The 22,293-nt window shown below is 34.4% G+C and overlaps 1 protein-coding gene across 1 annotated transcript; it reads left to right on the top strand.

Annotated features, from left to right (window-relative positions):
* The first annotated feature begins 14,610 nt into the window (after nucleotides 1–14,610).
* LOC110618142 (disease resistance protein RPV1) lies at nucleotides 14,611–20,114 on the top strand. The gene is made up of 5 exons (XM_021761208.2): nucleotides 14,611–15,710; nucleotides 16,520–17,621; nucleotides 17,724–18,155; nucleotides 18,318–19,226; nucleotides 19,358–20,114. The coding sequence occupies exons 1-5, from the start codon at nucleotides 15,217–15,219 to the stop codon at nucleotides 19,928–19,930; spliced, it is 3,510 nt and encodes a 1,169-aa protein (XP_021616900.1). The 5' UTR covers nucleotides 14,611–15,216; the 3' UTR covers nucleotides 19,931–20,114.
* Nucleotides 20,115–22,293: the final 2,179 nt, after the last annotated feature.

Genomic DNA, 22,293 nt, shown 5'->3' with positions numbered 1-22,293 from the left:
TAGAGTGTTGGGCTTATAGATGTTATAGAGGGCAAGCACATTAGGAAAAATCATGTCCACTAGGATGGGATGTAGAGTCCTGTCTTGATGAAAGTATGATGATACGTGATGCCATGATTGTATGCATGTGCATTCTTATTTCTTGGTGAAATTTACAATTTTAAAGACTTCCTTGGCTGGTAGGCATACGTTTCTTTATGAATTGACTTAAAATATTGAAATTAATGTGCGGTCATACATGAAAATGAGTTTGTTGCATTTTTTACTTTGAGGACTATATTGGAATTTCTTTTATACTTTGAATACATTTATGAGATCCTATCGTGCAATGTTAGCTGCTTAATGGACATAAATTTAACTCTTTGACCCATTAATTTTAAGGATTGAAAATAGTTCGCGATGAGTTTTGGAAATAGAAATATTAATGAGCACATGCTTGAGGGCAAGCTTTGTAACGACCCAAAAACCAGACCACTACTGGTGTTAGGGTTTAAATCGACTTATGGTCGTAGGAGCTCGTAACAAGCCTATTATACATCATGTTATATCTGATATAATCCCAAATATGATCTTAAAAACGTACATAAATATTTCATCTCATAAACTAAAACTCGACATGTATATACGTGCATACCTCAGTTTAGTTCAAACATAGCTTAAACTTAAAGATCTTATATAATAAGATCATTAACGAGGGGATCATAAAAGAAAACTCGGGCAAAGCACAATTCTAAACCATAATAAATTACATGTCCACAGTTATATTATTACATAAGAGCTATACCATAGAACATTACTGATCTCACGAGCTAACTCTAGTCCTGCAAACCTAGAGTTAGGGGAAAGGGATAAGCTACTAGAGGCTAGTGAGCATAAACATAACATAAAACAGTTTAATAAAGCATATGATCATATGAATGCATCATAATACAAACAATTCACATCAAGATGGACTTATCACTAGTAACCCTCCATGATACCAATAGTTTCTGGCCTACAATGGGTGCTCCTTAGGACTTCTCTTAAACATAAAATAATATATCCATAGTGTCATGAGCGTAAAATGGGCACTCTGGTCTTTCTCTTTCAAACTCTATTTCCCTATTAGGCGATAAACTTGACAGATAGTCTGGAAAATATTGAGAAACTCTCTAACTATAGGCACTGAAGATGGTTCCCTAATTGACCTTTAAACTCTTTAACATGAGCAAGAAACCCTTGAAAATCCCTCCTAAGCAATTTATGAGCCTATAAGATAAATATCAAACCTCTAAGTATACCTAACTTGTCACCTCGAAAGATAACCTTTAATCTATCTTATTCTTTAACCTGACTACCTTATCTCTGCAGTCAAAATCAGTCAAATCTAGAACCATGTGCAGAGATCCATGTATAGAGAGCCAATCCATCCATAGAATGATATCAAAATCAGTCAAATCTAGAATCACAAGGTCGACTGGAAGGCACCTGTTCTTAATTATAACTGAACAGAATTGACAGACTAATTCTGTCATAGATGGATCACACTTGGGCCTGCTAACCCTCTAGCCTAGAAGTTATTAAATTCAAACTGCCTACGACCCTCGAAAAAATAAAAGAATGAGAGGTACCAGGGTCCATAAGAGCATACACATCAGAACACCCAATAGTGAGTTTACCTGACACTACTGTGTTTAATGTATTGGCTTCTTATTGTGTTATGGTGAAGATCTGTGCTGGTGCTAAAAGACCATCTCCTTGGAAACCTGCAGAAGAAGAGGTTGTCCCTCTTACTCTACCTCGCCCTTTGCCCTGAGATGTGGATAAAGCTATTGGCTAAGCCACACTGCTAGAAGCTGTCTGCTTGTATTGTGCCATCCTGGCTACATCAGGACACTCACATGCCATGTGTCCTTTCTGTCCACAATTGTAACAGGTGGTAGTCCCAAATCGACAAGGCTCTCTGTGCAGCTTTCCATATCCAAGATATCCAGAGCTATCTGAAATAGAACCTGAACCACTATCCATTCCCAAACTAGACTTCAACCTGTTAACTTGTTCTTCTTGGTAATTTTAGTGGAATTATTACACTTTCTATTTCCTGTGGCGGCTTCACTCAAAGAAGGGAGATCAAACTTTTCTGTACTTGAGGCCTTAGAACCCGATGATTATGCCACTTATTGTTTTACTATTCCCTGAATAATGGCATTAACCTCCATCTTTCTAGCAGCATCCATTATAGTGTGGAAACTCTCTTTCTCTGCTGCTAAAATCAGGGAGAAATACCTAGAGTGGAGTCTCATGGTTTACCTCCTAGCCTTCTTTTGGTCTATGTCATAGGCCTGACTCACATACTGAAGCAACTCCATAAAACTTGTATGTGTATTCATTTACACTCATTTCTTCGGTCTGCCTTAACTGCTCAAACTCCATCACTTTCAACTCCCTTGAACTATGTGGAAGAGCTCATCCTGCAAACTCATTTGCAAACTATTCTCAGGATAAGTTGTCAAGTTTCGGTTCTATATAATTCTTGAACTCCTCATTTGCCTTCTTGCACTTTAGAGTGAAGCCTGCCATATGAATGGCTCTACTATCACTAGCTCCTAACTCATCAGCTATCATTTTAACTCCTTTGATATACTCAAATGGATCATCTCCCTCCTTATACTTAGGAGCATCCAACTTTAGGTAATCCGTTATTTTTTCCTTGCTTCCTGTTGATGGGTTAGGTTTCAAGAATTACTTGTTCTGCTAGGGGAAGAGGTAGTGGTGCAACACTCCCTAGATTAGGGTTTGCCGGATTCTAGTAATAGGGTGGAGGGTGAAAACATAGGGTAGGATGGATATAGTGGGTTGTAGGGAGGATAGGGCATGTATGAGGGACACAGGTGGTAGCTAGAGTAATCCGATAAATCTCCCATCGGATACCCAAGTCCATGTAGGTAAGACTGAAAGTAAGGTGGATAGGTGGATCCTGAGGCCTGAGTGCCTCTTGTTCCTCCTTCAAACTCTCCCATACCCTCTCTTTCAAATCTCATACCTAAACTTCCATCTCTCCTTTGATCATATTCCTTAACATCTGTAAATATCCTATCCGGATTTATTCTTCTTTTGTTTACATCAAAAGACCTTCTAGAGTCTCTTGATGCTTCTCTCCTATTATTTCTGCTAATCCATACTCTTGATGGAGCAGCAGGGGGAAGAGCATCCATGCCCTTATTTTCAGGTGGGACTCCAGTCAATCTTGCAAATCGATGAGATCCATGCATTCTGCCTTCTAGAAAACAATATTAAACACATAAATATTAGCATCATCCATATGAACCCTCATAATACATATTTCAATTTTTAATGTATTTAATTGAAATATTTCAATTTTAATTATGGCCTAATTTGTCTATATTATAAAAAATAATATGTTATTATTACTAATCGGTTTGGTTTGATTTTTTTAATTTTTTCTGATTAAAATCAAACTAAATCAAAATAATCAAAATTTTTAAAATTAAAACCAAATCGAATTGAAATGAATAAAAAATTAAACTAAAATATTAAATTAATTTGATTCGATTAATTTTTTCAATTTAAATCGAATACTACTCACGTAATAAGATCCATACACATGAATGGCTTATATTATAATACAACTATTTTATTTGCATATAGAAATTTAATTATTTTGTTAAACTATCTGAATTTTATAATAACTAATTTTATGATTTAATTAGTGTAATATAATAAAGTAATTTATTTTAAAAAAATAAATATTTATACGTTATTGAAAATTTTTATTTTAATGTCTTACTTTTGATAATTTAATTCAAAACTAACAAATTTACATAAATTTTATCTTATTTTAAAATCACAATTGGAATATTGTTTTTTTTTAATTTTAGTGATTTTATCTAAAGTTCTCAATTTTAATAATTTAATAAAAAATTAAAAATTTACATAAATTTTATCAAATTTAAAGATCGGTAACTTTGCTTTCACAGCATGATTTATGATTTTTTTATTATTAAATAAAATATATTTTTTTATAAGCAGAGAAAGAATTAATTACAGATAAATTAAAAATATTTATTTTTTATTGTCTCATAAGACTAGAGGCAACGATTCAGATGGTAGAGAAATAAAAACTTTTATTTGAACTCTAATTCTGAATATCTTCGAAACAAGAAAATCTATATAATAATTAATTTCTCTTAAAATATAATTGAAAAGTACATTAACCATTGATTTGTGAATCTGTCGAATGATCTCATGTATAGAGACTTTTATATTATAAAATTTATTCAGTATTGAAATAATAGATGAGTTGTCACATTTTACTATTAACCTATTAAAACTCTATTGTTTAGCGAGCTTAATATTAAAAAAAAAAACTTATAACTCAACATTTAAAACTGTGAATTGCCCTACATCACTAAAACAACACCTTTCACATTTTAATTTTAGATAAAGTTTTTTTGTGCATTTCTTAATTTTGAATTAAATTATTAAAATTAAAAAAAAGACCTTTCCGCAAAAAATTTCTAGTATTATTGGCGTATTGTCTATCACATTGTTGTGAATTAAATTAATAAAATCGAGTTAGTTATTCATGATGAAGCTTAAAAATGAATTACATACTTAATTTGTTTTTTCATCAACTAATTTTTAAAGCTTTCTAAAATCACTATTATTACATTAACAAGATTTTTTTTATAAAAAAAATAAATATATAATTTGACACTAACTTTTATGTAAAAAGTTTGATTCACAGTTAGATAATTTTTGACACCTCGTTTTCATAAAAATATGACTATTTAATATTTTAATTTTATAAATTAAATTATTTTACTTTAAAGTTAATAAAATATAACTATTTAATTTTTAAAATTTTAAAACATTTATAAGTTGCATATACGGTAAAGATTACGTAGTTATATTTTTATAAAATTGAGGGATTTTTTTTATATAAAATTGAGGGTTTTTTTTTTAAAGCAAAACTACTGGTTGTATTAATAAAATTTCATCAAACAAAGAGAGATATCATCCCAAATAAAGAGGGATATCATCCCAAATAAAGAAACGATCATATCTAATAGATTCTCTAGCCAAAGTATGAGCAGTTAAAGTGGTATGACGACGAACTCATCTAACAGAAATATCAGTTCTAAAGTTTAACAAAGATTTAAAATCATTCAAAATCAAAACCAGTTCAGAAATGTCTAAATGTGTAAACTGAAGAGTTTGAACTACCTGCAAACAGTCTATAAGAATGTAGCCATTAAAAGGAAAAAATTCCATCGCAAAGAGCAAACAGTGATTGAGAGCTAAAGCTTCAACAATTACCGGCATACCATTACCTTTCGAAAAACTTGAAACACCACGTTGAAATATACCCTCAGAGTTTTCCACAACAAAACCATAGACAATAAAATCTAAGCTTGAAATAAAGCCGTATCAACTTGACAAAACCAACTGAAATTGTCCAAACTTGAAGATGACGCACGAATTTGGAGAGGAATGGCTTCAGGATCACGAGTAGGATTGGAGGAATAAAACAAGTTCCTGTCCTAATATAAAATAGCAGTGGTATTTCCATGCAAAGCACCAGCATGTTGAGCAGCTTCCCAATCCAAGATATGATGCATGACGTCTTTCACAAGCGTCTTTCACAAGGTGAGCTGCTGAATTTTGCACCTAGTTCCATAATAATGAGTTTCTTACTGACCATAATCTCTATGCACAGACCATTACAAAAGTTTTTCGAACCTTGTATTGGGACTTCAAAATCTGCAGTAAAAAATTAAAAAAAAAATATCATTAGGCTGTAAATCTCTCACTCCCCCTAACCTCCAAACTTCCTTGGACACAGGATAATGCAACAAAATATTATTGACACTTTCATCTTCATGGCACCAAGGACATCTAGCATCCACATCCACACCCTTTTGCCTTAAATTATCCTTTGTAGGCAATATATTTTTAAAAGCTCTCCAACAAAAATCATTCACTTTTGGAGGGACCGAAACATTCCACAAACTAGTCCATAACTAACCCCCTTCATTAAAATATGATATTCCTACCAAGTTTATACATACAAAGTATGTGAACTTCACCGTATACACACCTCTTTTATCAAAGTGCCACAAGAAGAAATTTTCCTTATTAGTAATACTAATAGGAATATTAATAATAGCCCTGACATCTCTTGAAGAAAAAAGTTCATTAAAAGAACAATGTTCCAAATCGTTCCATTACCTTCAAAAATATCACAAACATGCAAATGTGGGTCAATAAAATTGGAGCCATCATCCGCAAAAAAAAGGTATCCTCCTTAGGAATCTAGGGAGCTGAAGCCACTAAAATCTTCTCTCCATTACCCACCCTCCACCTTGTATCTCTTCGAATCAACTCTCTTGATGTCATCACACTTTTCCAAACAAAACTAGCACCATTACTTATATTGGCGAAAAATAAATCACCATTTGGGAAGTACTGTGCTTTAAACACTCTATAACAAAGAGTATTATGATTTGTTAAGAACCTCTACAGTTGTTTGCCAAGTAAAGACAAATTAAAACTCCTGAAGTCCCGAAATCCCATACCCCCTCCTTCTTTCTACTACACATCTTCTCCCACGCTAACCAATTAATACCCCTTCGCCCTTCTCTTTTACCCCCCACCAAAAACCATTGACTATTTTATGCAATTCATTCAAAATAGTAATGGGAATTAAAAAAATATTCATGCAATATGCAGGTATAGCCTGCAACACAGATTTTATGAGAACCTCCCTGCCTGCTCTAAATAGGAATCTGCTGCACAATGAATTAATCATCTTTCACATTCTTTCTGTAACGACCCCAAAATGGACCGTCACCGGCGCTAGGATTCAGGTCGGCTTAAGGCCGCCAGAACCCGTAGCAAGCCTGCGATACTCTCTGTGTACCTGTAAAACTCATACATGATCATACATTTTCTGTGAAAATAAAAACTCTTTGCTGAACCAAGGCTTAACCTGTGCATGCACTATCTCTGTACTCTGTACTCTGTACTCTGTACTCTGTACTCTGTACTCTGTACTCTGTACTCTGTACCCCTGACTAGAGCTTGCTCTAGATGGGTTAACTCATACCTGTTAAGCCTGGTTTTGCACATACAGAAAAACATATATACATATCCAGATCATGTACACAACATACATCACTAAGTCAAGCACATGTCTAACTTTAGACATACAAATATTACATTTCTTTAACAGTACATGTCCACTCTAGGCTATTACAAATCTCTTTACTCTTTCCGTACTCTGCTGGACTGTCCCTGTACACTGTACACTGAACTTGCAAAACTGGGGTTAAGGGAGTGGGATGAGCTCTATAGCCCAGTGAGTAGAACAGTAAAACATCTCAGTAAAACATGCTCTCATGGAATGCGTCATAACACAGATAAACCACATCAAGAGTAAACCTGTCACCACATAGTCCCAGTAACTCTGTGCCAGGGCGTAGAATTGAGCACCTGGTCTTCCTGTCATATATGTATATGTGTATATAACACCTCTGTACTTACCATTGCCAGGGCGTAGTCAAAGGCTCCTGGTCTTTACTATACCTGCCAGGGCGTAGTCAAAGGCTCCTGGTCTTTACTATACCTGCCAGGGCGTAGTCAAAGGCTCCTGGACTTCCTGTCTGTAACTATTGGATCATTCAGCATTTACTCACATCAACAGAGAACTATGCAATGCAACATCTTCGTGGATACTAATGCAATCAACCTATGGCATAATCATGATGCATGCGATATGCTAAAACATTCCATTAGTCAATTAAAAGTGTTAAGTTTAGTTCCACTCACCTTTGGCTAACTGGACTGACTGACTGAGCAGGCTCTGAAAACTCTGGAGCAGTACTCACTGCTGCTCTCTCTGGTTCCTCTGGTCTGTACAGATACAGATAAATGCAAATGAGGGACCAAACTAGCTTATGACCAACTCTATTACACTTTCCAAGACTCCCCTTAAACTCACTCTAAACCTCATGCAAAGCATGCAAAAGAAGGCTGGGCAGAACACTTTCGGCGGCGGGTTCGGCGGCCGAATGTCCTCTCCAGAGACGAAACTTAAGCACCTTCGGCGGCACCTTCGGCGGCCGAAACCCCCAAACAGAGCCGAACATGCAAAAACACTCAGGGGCAAACTGTGGCAGCCAAGCCACCATGCAGGAGGTTCGGCGGCCGAATGAACCTTCGGCTGCCGAACCTGAGTTCATCCAGAACTCAGCTTCAACGGCAAACCATCTTCTCCTTCCCTTCAATCTCTCAAAACATGCACACTCAACTCCTCAATACACATATACTCATGTATATGTACCAAGGGGTCCAAAGCTATTTAAAAACCCCAACAACAAAGCGATCATAACACATAAACATATATACATGCATAAATCATCAAAACTACACCCTACCGTATCCACGCATGCATCTCTACCCCACCTTTCCTAAACCTGCTGGAAACCATTAAAAAAACATGTTCAAGATCTTCACTTACCCTCTGTAAACAGGATGAACGATCTGAACAAGAGAACTGGATCAACTCCTCTTCAAAGTCACAACTCTCAACCCTCACCTTTTTGCTTCAAACTTTCAAACTTTGTTGAACACAAGCTAACTCGTGCATGAGCTGCTCAAACTGAGCAAATAAAGCATGGGAGACGTGACCAACTTCTGGACATGATCTGGTGATAACACCTGTCCACAATGCTGACTAAGGATCGCACAAGAGCTGGCTGAGCAACTCAGCTTCGGCTGCCGAATCGCATGCAAAACCATGCAACATTCGGGGGCCGAACTTGCATTTCGGAAGCCGAACCTTGAGTACTTTCGGCGGCCGAACTTACCTTCGGCGGCCGAACTTGGCTCAGCTGCCTTGGGTCCTTTCAGCTCAAAACTTAATTCCATTTGACTTTACCACAGTACCACACATCATAACACATAGTAAAACATAAATCCTACCCTTCTCTAGACGTCCGACACCCCGGATTCCACCGGACGACAGGAATTCCGATGCCGGATTCTAGCCGGGTATTACACTTTCTTTCAGAAAATCAAAAATTACTTTTTTGTTCCTCCCAATAAGAGAAGGTAACCCCAGATAGGCACTATGACTCAATGGTGAATGAACATCCAGGATATTACTGAAATACACATATTCTCCCAATAAAATTCAGGTGTTAAAAGTTAATAATAAAAAATTGATATTAATTGACTTTATAAAATATATTAAATATTTAATTTGATATTTTTTTTACCATGCAAAGATAATTGCATTACAAGTCTATAGATCAAAAATACACAACATGAAAATAAGTATAACAAGACCATATCATCTCAGCCCAATCCACAGTCCCTATAAAAGGTCCAACCTAAAAGAATCAGCCTAGAACACAGCCCAACCTCTATAAATAATACTGCTGAAAATCGACTATTGATCTACCATCATCAACATCAGTTTCCTAGCCATCACCGATGAAAACATACCCAAACAAGTTGATTGTACACACAAACACAAGACATGCAAAAACCGAGGGTATATACACAAATGCAAAAGCAATAGAAAAATTATGGCCCAACTCGAAAAACATCATAAAAAAAGCTACTATCGAGACACCGCCATTACAGCTTGTCCCCTAGCCACAATTGACGAAAATATGCCCAAAAACCGATTACCTACCCAAAGATAAGAACATGCAAATGCAAAATAAAAATAATTAATTGGAAACCCAACCAAACACATAACCGTCTTTGAACAAAAATCAAAACTAAATAAGGTTCTTTGGCACCATCCATCAACCAAAATCGTTGAAAGGAGCTTGATACGCCAACATGACACCACCACACAAAAAGAGGGAATGCGACAGAGCTCAACCTCATTAAAGCCAGCGGGAGCATTGATCGTTAAACACATCAACGTAATCTCGAGATGTCGACGTCGAAATCAATGAAGTTTTAGAGCGATTTAATATATAAGGCTATAAACCCATAGATACTTCTATTGCCAAAGGGAAGCATTAAGCCAGAGGTTATGTCCTAAGACTCCAAAAGAAAGAGCTCAAATAAAAAATATTTCATATTCTCGTGTAGTTGGGAGTCTAATGTATGCTATAATCTGTACTAGACCTGATATTTGTTATGCAGTAGGCATGGTGAGTAGATATCAATCCAACCTTGGAATAGCATGTTGAAAAGCAATAAAAAGGATACTAATCTGACTTTTCATTATCTTATCAAGGATATAGCCTGCTGTTGAAAGTTTATACAGATGCAGATTGGGGAGGAGATTTAAATGAATGTAAATCTACCTCATGTTATACTTTCTTACTAAACAATGATGCAATATCATGGAGTAGTAAGAAGTAATCTTGTAAAGCGCTGTCAACGATGGAAACCAAGTTTGTAGCATTTTTAGTTGCCATACAAGAAGCTGGTTAGTTGAAGCGATTTTTAAATCACTTGGAGTTTCAAAAGGTGCTATACAACCAGTGACAGTCAGACAACAATAGTTTATACGAAGGATCCCAAATATCATAGAAAAACTATACACATTGACATTAAATATAATTTTGTAAGGGATATGGTTGCACATAAAGAAGTTAGCATGAAATATATTTCCACGCATGAAATGACTATTGAGCCTCTAACGAAGCATATAATAAAATATGTTTTTTATAGGCATGTAAAGTCACTAGGCTTACATAGGAGTTATTTTTTTTTGTCTTGTATGTTAATGTTGTTTTTATTGCAATAGTACAAACCATACATACTGTTTGTTATAAAGGATTTTATTACAAGTATGTCGGACAGATTATAATACCTCATCACGTATTGTTTTATTATCACACGAGATAATAAAATATCATATATTTATATGTTTTCTTAATCTGTGGATAATTTATTTTTTTTTATGAGAGCTAAAAAAACTTATAAAATGGAGTATCATCTCAAAAGAGATTGAGAATATACATATAATAAAGATTAATTGTAATCTTAAGTGAACAAGTCACATTATCTGTCTTATAAGCCAGATGGAGTTTTGAGATGAAAATAAATTGATGAGTACAAAAGAGAACTCAAACTTTGAGTATTAAGTAGACTCAAATCCCCATCTATACGATATTTTTTTTTTTTGAAAAATATACACTCTAATAAGAACAGATAAAATATTGTAGGAAGTGATTCATACCATATGTGCTCGTGACTTATTGAAGAATATAAGTGGTGATCTCTGCTTGTAATAAGTGTGAGACCTTAATGGTTATAAGTAACCATAATAATATTAATACTTTTAGAATTTGAATAAGTTACTTGAGACATGATTTAATGTTTGTTATCTTAGGATATTGTCAGATGATCATACATGATACGATCTAACAAGATATTCTTAGAAAAACAAATTGAATTATAGTGAAGAGCATCTAATTAAGAGGAAGATTATTTTGGTAAAATCACACAAAACTCATTGACCGATCAATTATATTTATCTATGGATAAGACATAATTATAAACTCAAAAGAAATAAAATGAAATCTTGTGATAAGTTCAATGTAATAAATGATTTAGGGTATTGCATACTTTTTTTCTACTCAAGAAATTCACAATTTTGAACAATTATATTACTCTAATAGACATATAACATGTGAACTCTCGAAGTATGCTATGGTCACACGATCTATTTGTTAAGTATGAACATTGCAGTGTACTTATCATTTTTTTTTTTAAAACAGCACTGTACTTATCATTATATCCTATTATATGTGAGTGGGAGATAAAGAAATTAATCCACCAAAAATGAAAGCCGGGAAACAAATAAATAAAGAAATACTCATAATAAAGTTTAATACCTTATCTTATATTATCTCATTTTTTAATCGGTATATATATATATATATATATATATATATATATATATATATATTATACAACTGCATATTGTGAATGGTGGAGTAACGGCCACTAAGCTCTCATTTAAATTTTAAAAATAATAATAATAAAGATAAAACGGTTATTTCTCTTAGATCTCTGAACAACTAAAAAGTGAAGAGGATTGCTTTAAATAACAGTTTTTGAAAAAAAAAGTTTTTCTCTGAAAAGTATACTAAGAATCAAAAGAAATTTTTTTTTGAGTCTTCTTGATTCTTGATTTATTTATCTTTGGACTATCTCTCGTGAGAACGTCGACTTTCTCCTATGAAAACGTCAACTTTCTCCTCTATACAAGTCGGACAATTTTCAAGTGCGTTTTTGAGTTCTCATCAAGTCTTCTCGAAATATTACATTGCAATGCATATAATATTTAGACTATGACTAATATGCATAATTTAATTTTATGATTATATATAAGATTATTGATACACGGTGATATTTCCCATAAGACTAGCCGAGAGAAGGCTCGAAAAGCCAAATCCCCTCCAGTCGCTCACAAACCCTCACCACTTCAATTGACTCGTTCTCCCTTCCTCTTTCTCTCTCTTTCTCAATTTGTAAGCATTCAAATTCGAGCCCTAATAGTCACATACATAATATAGGTTACAATCTCAGGCACAAAGTCAGACTTATGGATATATATATTCAATAAAAATGGAATTGTAATTGAAATTAGAAACCAATTTGGTACCGTTTTGTGCAATTCTCATTTAACTCAAGAATAACAATTCTCGATAAGCTCCTCCTATATATAAAATATTTACTTAGGTTGGTTTACAAAACTATTAATATTAATATATTATTATTGTTATTTAAATATTAAATAATATATTAATAAATTAAATTTTAAAATTTTAAATTTTATTTTTATTAATGTATGTAATAATATAATTATTTAAAAATGTATTAAATACTTAATTATAAAACTAAATTTTTTGCTTTTGAACTATGTATTATTACAATTTATTTTTGTTTATATCAATATGTATATTCTTAGAGAGAATTCTAGTAAAATTTAACAAAATTCACAATTTAATTTATATATTAACAATATTAAATAATTTAATCTCTAAATTTTATTTTATTTTGTTAATAAAATAATCCTTCAATTAAACTTACGATTAATTATTGTAAATTTAAGAAGTCGATTTAAATTAAAGAATTATATTATTATAAATATTAAAATTATAAGAATTTAATTATTATAAATTATTAAAATTAAAAGGGTAAACTGCAATTTAGTCCCTCTAGTTTAGTGAAATATAACCTTCTGTCCCTCTGTTTTAAAAAATCGTCAATTTAGTTACTGTGATTTTTAAAAACTATGCCATTGGTCCCTCCCGTTACATTTTCAGTTAACTCACCGTTAGTTTTACTTAAAAGACTAAAATACCCATTATTAATATCATTCTCTTCTTCTTTACACCCACGCTCCAAAAACCCATTATCTTTTTCTTATTCTTCTTCTTCTTCTACCCCCACACCACAAAAACTCATTATCTTCTTCCTCTTCTTCTTTTACACCCACACCACAAAAACCCATTATTTTCTTTTCTTCTTTTTTACACCCACACCCACACACCTCAAAAACCCACACCCCAAAATTTTATTTAAATAAAAATAAAATAAAGCAGTGTGCTTCAAGCTGGAGGATTTTTTTGTTGTTTTTTTCATTTCTATTCTTTTTTTTATCTCGTAAAGTCATGGACAAGCTGGAGGATTATTTTCTTTTCTTCTTTTTTACACCCACACCCACACACCTCAAAAACCCACACCCCAAAATTTTATTTAAATAAAAATAAAATAAAGCAGTGTGCTTCAAGCTGGAGGATTTTTTTTGTTGTTTTTTTCATTTCTATTCTTTTTTTATCTCGTAAAGTCATGGACAAGGCTTGGCCTGTCTGTGACGTTGAGTCTCCAAGAAACGAAAGGAATGCCCGTATCAGAATCTCGATCGCAGTCTTCTATGAACTTGAATTCATTGGCCGGAGAGTAGCATGGCATTTTCTGGGTTTGAACCCATGAATTGTTTTGATAAGCATAGTGTTGCTCTATTGTTCTTGATGATGATGCTCTTACATTGTTGTTGCTGATTGCATTTGCAGTTGTTGCATTTGGGGCGTGGGTGTAAAGAAGAAGAAGAGAATGATATTAATAATGAGTATTTTAGACTTTTAACTAAGACTAACGGGTGAATTAACTGAAAATCTAACGGGAGGGACCAATGACATAATTTTTAAAAATCACAGTGACTAAATTGACGATTTTTTAAAACAGAGGGACAAAAGATTATATTTCACTAAACTAGAAGGACTAAATTGCAGTTTATCCAAATTAAAAGTATTAAATCGTTAAAAAATAAAATTTAAAGAAATGAATTATTATAATTTAAAAATATTTTTTTTTAAATAGAAAAATGCGAAGATTAAATTATTTCTCATTAAATTAAAAGTGAATAAGTTATGGGTTTTATTAAATTTTATATTATTTATTTATTTATTTTGTAATTAAATAATACATATATATATATAAACAATAAATTTGAGAAATAAAATGAAATTTATTTCATTACTGAAAGGAATAAGAAGTTTTTTGTTTTGTTGTTTTTTTTTTTTTTTTTTTGGAAGGAAGAGGAATAAGAACTTAATTGCATTCCTTAATTGCATCCACTAATGACAATTCTTTTGAATTTTTAATGGCAAAGTATTCTATTCTCATTATTCCAGAAAAGAGAAATTTCTTAGAAACATGAACTAGTACAAAAGTCAAGCATTCACCCATTCTTTCTGACTTCATAGTTCCTTCTTCATCTTTTCTCTCTGCATCTTCTGCTTATCCTAATCTTGCTGATCATTTGTAGTTCAATCCATTGATCACTCTTGGATTTCTCCTCATTCATCAATCTCTTGATTTTTCTTGTTCTTCTCTCTCTGCATTTTTCTTATCCTCTCCTGCTCCCTTTGTGGTTCATTCCATTGATCAATCTTGGGTGTCTCCTCATTCATCAGTCTATTGATTTTCTTTTTGTTATTCTCTCTCTGCAACCTCTTTTTATCCTAATCCTGCTCTTCATTTGTAGTTCAATCCATTGATAATTCTTGGGTTTCTCCTCATTCCTCAATCTATTGATTTTTCTTGTTCTTCTCTCTCTGCATTTTTGTTATCCTTTTTCTGCTGTTAATTCGTGATTCAATGCCCTGATCAATCTCGGGTTACCTCTCATTCATCAATCTACTGATTTTTTCCTTACAGACTTGCTTTGAAATGGCTCATGGAACAAGTCAAGCGTCCTCATCTTCATCATTCCGATGGACTTACCATGTGTTCTTGAGCTTCAGAGGCGGAGACACCCGCAAGAATTTCACTGATCACATCTACACAGCTCTAATTCAAGCAGGGATTCGCACTTTCAGAGATGATGATGAAATTGAGAGAGGTGAAAATATTGAGAAAGAAATTATGAAAGCAATATTAGAATCAAGAATGTCTGTAATTATTCTTTCAAAAGACTATGCATCTTCAAGATGGTGTCTTGATGAACTTGCGATGATTATGGAACGTAGGAGAACTGTTGGGCACATTGTGTTGCCAGTTTTCTATGATGTGGATCCATCCCAAGTGGGGAAGCAGATTGGGAGCTATGGTGAAGCATTTGCTAGACATGAAATGGCCTTCAAGGAGGAGATGGATATGGTGGAAGGATGGAGAAGAGCTCTTAGAGAAGCTGCAGATATGGGAGGAATGGTCTTAGAAAACAAGTAAATATCCTCTTACTATCAAGATTTTTTTTTTCTTTTTGAAAGAATTAATAGAAAATTTTAGCCATTTGATTCCAGATGCAGCTATTCCCAAGACTGCATGAAACCAAAAATCAATTAATTTGACCAAATTTGATAAAGGGAAAGTTGAATTTTGTGTGTAATGGTCATTGATTATGCAGATTAGGAAATCATTTTGTGAAAGATGGTAAAATTGTAGTTTTATTTAGCGGACTTAACATGATCATGACTGAGGGAAAGGAATAAAATTGGGAATTTGAGACTGAAAATAACAAACAAAACCATCTTAATAAGATGGCACTTGAGTTTTGGAGAAGTACTGACTCTGCTTTTATTTAGTCTTCAGTCTCATATGTATCTTTAATATTTAAGCATTTTTGCATTTTGTTAAATGGAATTATTCTCTTGAAAGGAAAATCATATGCATCTTTATGTAGATAGATATGCTAAGAGATGTAATTGCTAGATGCTACAGTTACTGCAATTTTTGAGAATTAAGGCATTCTCTGTTACCACTTCAGAAAATTAACATAAAAATTATTGGCTCGATATATCTTTATCTTCTATTTCACATAATACACACATGGAGAGCAACTCCATTATAGAAGGCTTTTTTTCTCAAAGTTAACCGGAGAATAAATTCTAGTCTTGAATAATGCACTTCAAAATCTCCGTTTTCATGGTTTATCAATGCTCCAAATGATTCATTGGTGAAGCAAGATTACCATACTTATTACATGATTGCTTTAATGTGGTTGTTTTTCTTATTTCTGTTTTGATTTTGGCAGGTACCAGTCACAGTTTATTCAAAATGTTGTCAAAGAGGTTGGAAATAAGCTGAACCGCATAGTACTGAATGTTGCTCCCTATTTAGTTGGAATAGATTCTCGTATAGCTGCTATTAACTTGTGGTTACAAGATGGCTCAAATGATATTGGCATAGCCACAATCTATGGAGTCGGAGGAATTGGTAAGACAACTATTGCGAAGATTGTTTACAACCAGAACTTCGACAACTTTGATGGTGCAAGCTTTCTTCCAAATGTGAGAGAAACTTCTGAACAACCCAATGGTTTAGTTCGCTTGCAAAGACAACTTCTTTCAGATCTCCTAAAGGGAAAAACTAACAAAATATACAATGCTGATGAAGGGATTGTTAAAATAAAAGCTGCTATATGTCGCAGACAAGTTCTTCTGGTTCTTGATGATCTGGATCAACTGGACCAATTAAATGCAATAATTGGAATGCGAGAATGGTTTTTTCCTGGAAGTAAAATTATTATAACAACTAGACATGAGCGTCTTTTAAGGGCTCATGAAGTTAGTAGGATGTTTAGAGTTAATGAATTGGATGATAATGAATCACTTGAGCTTTTAAGTCGGCATGCTTTTGGGCAAGCTACTCCTATTGAAGATTTCAAGGAGCAATCCAAGAGAGCAGCGAGTCTTTGTAGTGGTCTTCCATTGGCTCTTCAAGTTCTGGGTTCCTCTCTTTCAGGCAAAAGTGCAGATATTTGGGAAAGTGCATTGCAAAAGTTGGAAGCAATTCCTGACAGTAAAATTCAAAAGATTCTTAGAGTAAGCTATGACTCTCTACAAGATGATCATGATAAAAATTTATTCCTTGACATAGCTTGTTTCTTCACTGGATTGGACAAAGATTATGTTGCTAGCATTCTAGATGGCTGTAAATTCTATACAGTGGTTGGAATTAACAATCTCATTGGTAGGTGTCTTTTGACAATTAACGAAGCAAACAAGCTGATGATGCATCAATTAGTTAGAGACATGGGAAGAGAAATTGTTCGTCAAGAATCACCTGAGGAACCGGGGAAACGTAGTAGAGTTTGGCATCACAAAGATGCATTCAATGTGTTGAGAGAAAATGCTGTAAGCAGATAATTCGTATTTAACTTTTTTATGTGGATGCTTACCATATTTTTCAGTTCTAATTATTCTTTAGTTTTTTAACTTCTTCTATGGGCAAAGCAGGGTACAGAAACAGTCAAGGGCCTCATGCTAAATCTACAGATGTTAAAGGAAGATAATACTGCTAAAACTTATGCAAAACAACATCTTCATGAAAGTTCTGTTGATGAAGAGGTTCCTCCTAACCAAGGAAATTATTCAAAAAGACATCACCTTGGTTTTTTCTCATGGCAACCTGTGAATAGTGGTTTATCAAATTCATTGTATGAAGCAAGATTGAAAACAAAAGCATTTGCAAAGATGGACAGAATGAAGTTGCTCCAACTCAATTATGTTAAACTCAGTGGAGATTTTGGGGGCTTTCCTAAAGGTTTAGTATGGTTGTTTTGGCGTGGATTTCCTTTAAAATGTATACCAAATAATTTTCACCTGGAGAAGCTTGTTGTTCTTGATATGCGCAACAGCAGCCTGATAAATGTTTGGAAAGGAACAAGGGTATATAACTAATCTCTCTCTCTCTCTCTCTCTATCTGTGTGTGTGTGTGTGTGTGTGTGTGTGTGTGTGTGTGTGTGTGTGTCTATGTGTGTGGTGTGTCTGTGTGTCTCCATCTATCTATCTAGCAGATAACTTTACTAATTAGCTTTTCTTTGCAACAGTTTCTTGTTAACTTGAAAATCCTCAACTTCAGTAATTGCCATGGCCTTGTTATAACCCCCAACTTCATGGGACTTCCTTCTCTTGAGAGATTGAAGCTCAAAGGTTGCATAAACTTGATTGAGCTTGACAAATCCATTGGCAACCTTCAAAGGCTTATTTTACTGGACCTAAGAGACTGCAAAAATTTGAAGTCCCTTCCTGGAGAAATTGGTTTATTGGAATCTCTTGAAAAACTTAATTTGTGTGGTTGCTCAAAACTTGATCACCTGCCTGAGGAGATGAAACAACTGCAATTGTTGAAGGTTCTTTATGCAGATGACACTGGTTTAAATCAATTACAAGCTGTAAATGTACCGTGGTACTCAACATTTTGTTCTTGGTTGCTACCAAGAAAATGTCCACAAAAGATGAGTTTCTCGTTGGCTGTTTTACCATCGTATTTAGTAAACTTAAGTCTAGCAGACTGCAATCTATCAGATGTTGCTATTCCAAATGATCTAAGTTGTCTTCGCTCATTGGAAATTTTAGATCTTAAAGGAAACCCGATACACAGTATTCCAGAAAGCATCAATAGCCTTACTACACTCCAGAACCTTTGCTTAGACAAGTGCACAAGGCTCCAATCTCTTCCAGAGCTTCCAGCAAGTTTGGAGGAATTAAAGGCTGAGGGCTGTACATCACTGGAAATAATTACAAATCTGCCAAATTTGCTGAGAACTTTGCAGGTGGAACTGTTTGGCTGTGAACAACTTGTTGAAGTGCAAGGCTTGTTCAAGCTAGAACCAATTGTAAATATGGACGCAGAAATGATAAATGATTTGGGCTTGTTCGACTTGGCATCCTTCGGGAGTACTGAGGTGACAATGTTCAATGCCATAGCAAACAGAGAAAGGAGGACGACTCCGCAGGTTCTTTCTCTCACTTATTATACCCTTTGTATCTTTAGTATTGGTGTCTTTAAATACCTTGATGTTGCCTCTATGTTCTTTGTTAATTTTATTGAATGCAATGTTAAAGGGTCAATAATTCAATGACTCAGGTATTGCAAGAATGTGGCATATTCAGCTTCTTCTTTGCTGGGAATCAGGTTCCATTCTGGTTCATCCATAAAAGCATGGGGTCCTCATTATCTTTTACAGTAAATCCACTTCCTGGTCACAAAGTCTGCGGCTTAAATTTATGTACGTTATACTCGCGCGACGATCAGGTGTTTTGGTTGCATGCTGCTGGTCATTATGCCAAAATCAACAATGAAACCAAGGGTATAAACTGGAGCTATAGTCCAACTTTCTATGGAATCCCAGAAGATGATGAAGATATGCTATGGTTGAGCTGCTGGAAGTTTGGAAATGAGTTTGAAGTAGGGGATGAAGTGAATGTTTCGGTGCGAATGCCATCTGGGTTTTACGTAAAGGAGGGTGGTGTTTACGTGGTGTACAAGGAAGACGACTCAAACACTAAGGACATGGCACAAAGCAGCTCTTTTTATCATCAGAATATCACTGATAGAGACTTGTCAGCATACCAGGTGGGAGAAGCAGTTTATTTTCTGCATCATCATCCATATACAACTCCAAATGAAATACTGAAATTAGCTTCATTACAACTCTGAATTTGAACCCAGGCACACGTTCATTTATCAGTTGCACATATTTTATGCGCGTGTGATGAGCGCAAGGAAGGAGAAATTTTATAATACAACTATATCTATATAATGATCGTATTACAACCATTGATTATGATTGGTTTTATGTAGATTTCGCCATAATCAATAGTTATTATATCACTGTTATATATGCAAAAGTGCACTAGCTGTATGAAATAATTTTTTGTAAGGGAGATATAACATTACTTAAATGTATATAGTCATGTGCATCAACTTTCACATTTCCTTCCCAGTTGATGGAGACTATATACTGTAATTGTTGTTGTTGCTGCCGTCATCCCCAGTACCATTATGAATAGCTTTCTGTTAATCAGCGGTGATGATTTTGAAAGGAGCATCTCACGTCCATTCTCTCACTTTGGTTCTATGCAAGCCTAAAAAGATTACAGCCAAAGGCCTAAACAATTCAACCGTAAATAGCTGGTGAAGAGAAAAAAGGCCTTTGCCTTTGTCGCGGATGCCACTTAACCAGCTGCTTTCCAAAATAATGGTTGCCTTAGCTCAACTGCAAAGAGGAAAAGGCACAAAAGCATACAGTCAAAGCAACATGACGATGGTAGCCATGGGAAAGAACCCAGGGAAGGCGCCGACGCGGACAAAGGAGCAATGCTGGGTGCACAGAAGTCGAACCCCGGAACCCAGATGCTACAAAGCTCAGACACGCGAGGGTGGCAATGCTCATTGAGTTAGAGTCATGCACAAAAAAGGCTACTGAATTCCTACATGCCGAATGAGGAGAGGAAGACGCTCAACCATTTCTAGGAGCTCCAGCCAATGCGCTGCTCAGAATCCTACTCTATATGCACACCATAGACGGGTGACACTCTAGAACCAAGGGTGAGAGCATCTGCAGCAAACAAAGGCACAATAGCATAGATCTACAGAAAACAAAAACGAAAAAGTAAAAATTAATGGAAGCAAAACTCCGTCCAGAGATGAGAGATAGATTCACTCTTCAAATTAGGGGAGGATTTTCGTTTCCTGTCTGGACGGAGTAGGACATGGCGGAAAATAGAAAAAAGAAGAGAAGGAAGAATGAGAGCGTGTTGATAAAAAGGATTTCAAGTTAGATTTGAATCAATTGCCGGTTGCAAAATTATTTTGATTGCAAAATTCTGAAAATTTAACTTGGAGTAAAAGTTTAGATTAATTAAGTCATCTTAAAATCTATCAATTTTAAGTTGAACGAGGGGTATACCTTCAATTCATTGAAACTTCAATCATCTTAAAACTTGGCGGGAGTTAAAATAAGTTCTATATTCACAACGAAAAAAAAATAATAATACTCTCTACTTTAAAAAATAGGTTTTATTTTCCCTTTTGATATAATATATTTTTTAATATATTGAAAAAATAAAATTTATTAATATTTAAAATTAATGTAATTTTTTAATATTAGTATACAGTATTAAGCAAAACTACAAAATTTATTACTTTAGCTATACTGATAATTTACCTAATCCATGTAGCACAACTATTGGGCTAGCTTAACAAAGAAGGATTGAATTAATAAATTAGATCAAAATGCTTTATAATATGATTTTACATCTTCAAGTAACCTGTAGTTAAAAAGTTTAAATCTACTATCCTTCCACGGCTGAGGAACAGCAATTTCCTGAAATAGGGGACACTTGATATTATCTTAAAAGATGAGATAGAATAATATAAGTATCTTTTCTAAACTTTGAATTTAAGCTCTTAATATAAAGTTAAAAAAGTATTTTGCCCTTGACCGCCCTAGTGGAATCGAGGCATTGAACTTATATATATAAGAACAACTGTGATTATTGCAGATTCTTGAAACTTGTTTCATTTGACTCTCATCGCTCGTCAACAGGGTATCCAAAGCACAAGCACAACAGGACAAACAAAAAGGATATCGTAGGGCGAAAATGTTCATCAATAGCTCCGTCGCCGTCAGAATCATTTTTAGGATAGCAATTAAGTTGATAAACACATGTTCGCTTCTGGACATGATATAATGGATTCTAAGTGACATTCAGGCAAAGGGCATGTCATTCCCCCACTCCAGGTTGTCAGCAAAAACAGCACCGTTTTGGAGAGGCTTGGTGCAGAAAAGGGTCCGAACTAAACAGACGATTCTGTGGAAAATTAAAGTTAGCTTGGTGAGTTTAGAAGAAAGAAGATTGAAAAATTGTTTGCGGAGAAACAAGCTTCCATTGATCACTCTTCTTCCTTCTCCAAGCTATTGTGCCTCCATCTTAGATTACAGCATCCGGGCTACAGCAAGTACAGCATGCAGATCTGGTGCAAATCATATATGTTCCTTCTGATTTTATTTAATTACC

This window comes from Manihot esculenta, chromosome 6 (genome assembly GCF_001659605.2).
Source record: "Manihot esculenta cultivar AM560-2 chromosome 6, M.esculenta_v8, whole genome shotgun sequence".
In the NCBI taxonomy this organism is placed as follows: domain Eukaryota; kingdom Viridiplantae; phylum Streptophyta; class Magnoliopsida; order Malpighiales; family Euphorbiaceae; genus Manihot; species Manihot esculenta.
Note: the sequence above shows the minus strand (reverse complement) of the source record. Positions and strands in the feature narration are given on the sequence as shown.

Coding starts and splice junctions, on each gene's coding strand:
- LOC110618142 (XM_021761208.2), top strand. CDS start 15,217: ATGGCTCATGGAACAAGTCAAGCGTCCTCATCTTCATCATTCCGATGG. Junction 18,156..18,317: donor ATGTTTGGAAAGGAACAAGG/GTATATAACTAA, acceptor TCTTTGCAACAG/TTTCTTGTTAACTTGAAAAT. Junction 19,227..19,357: donor AAAGGAGGACGACTCCGCAG/GTTCTTTCTCTC, acceptor TCAATGACTCAG/GTATTGCAAGAATGTGGCAT.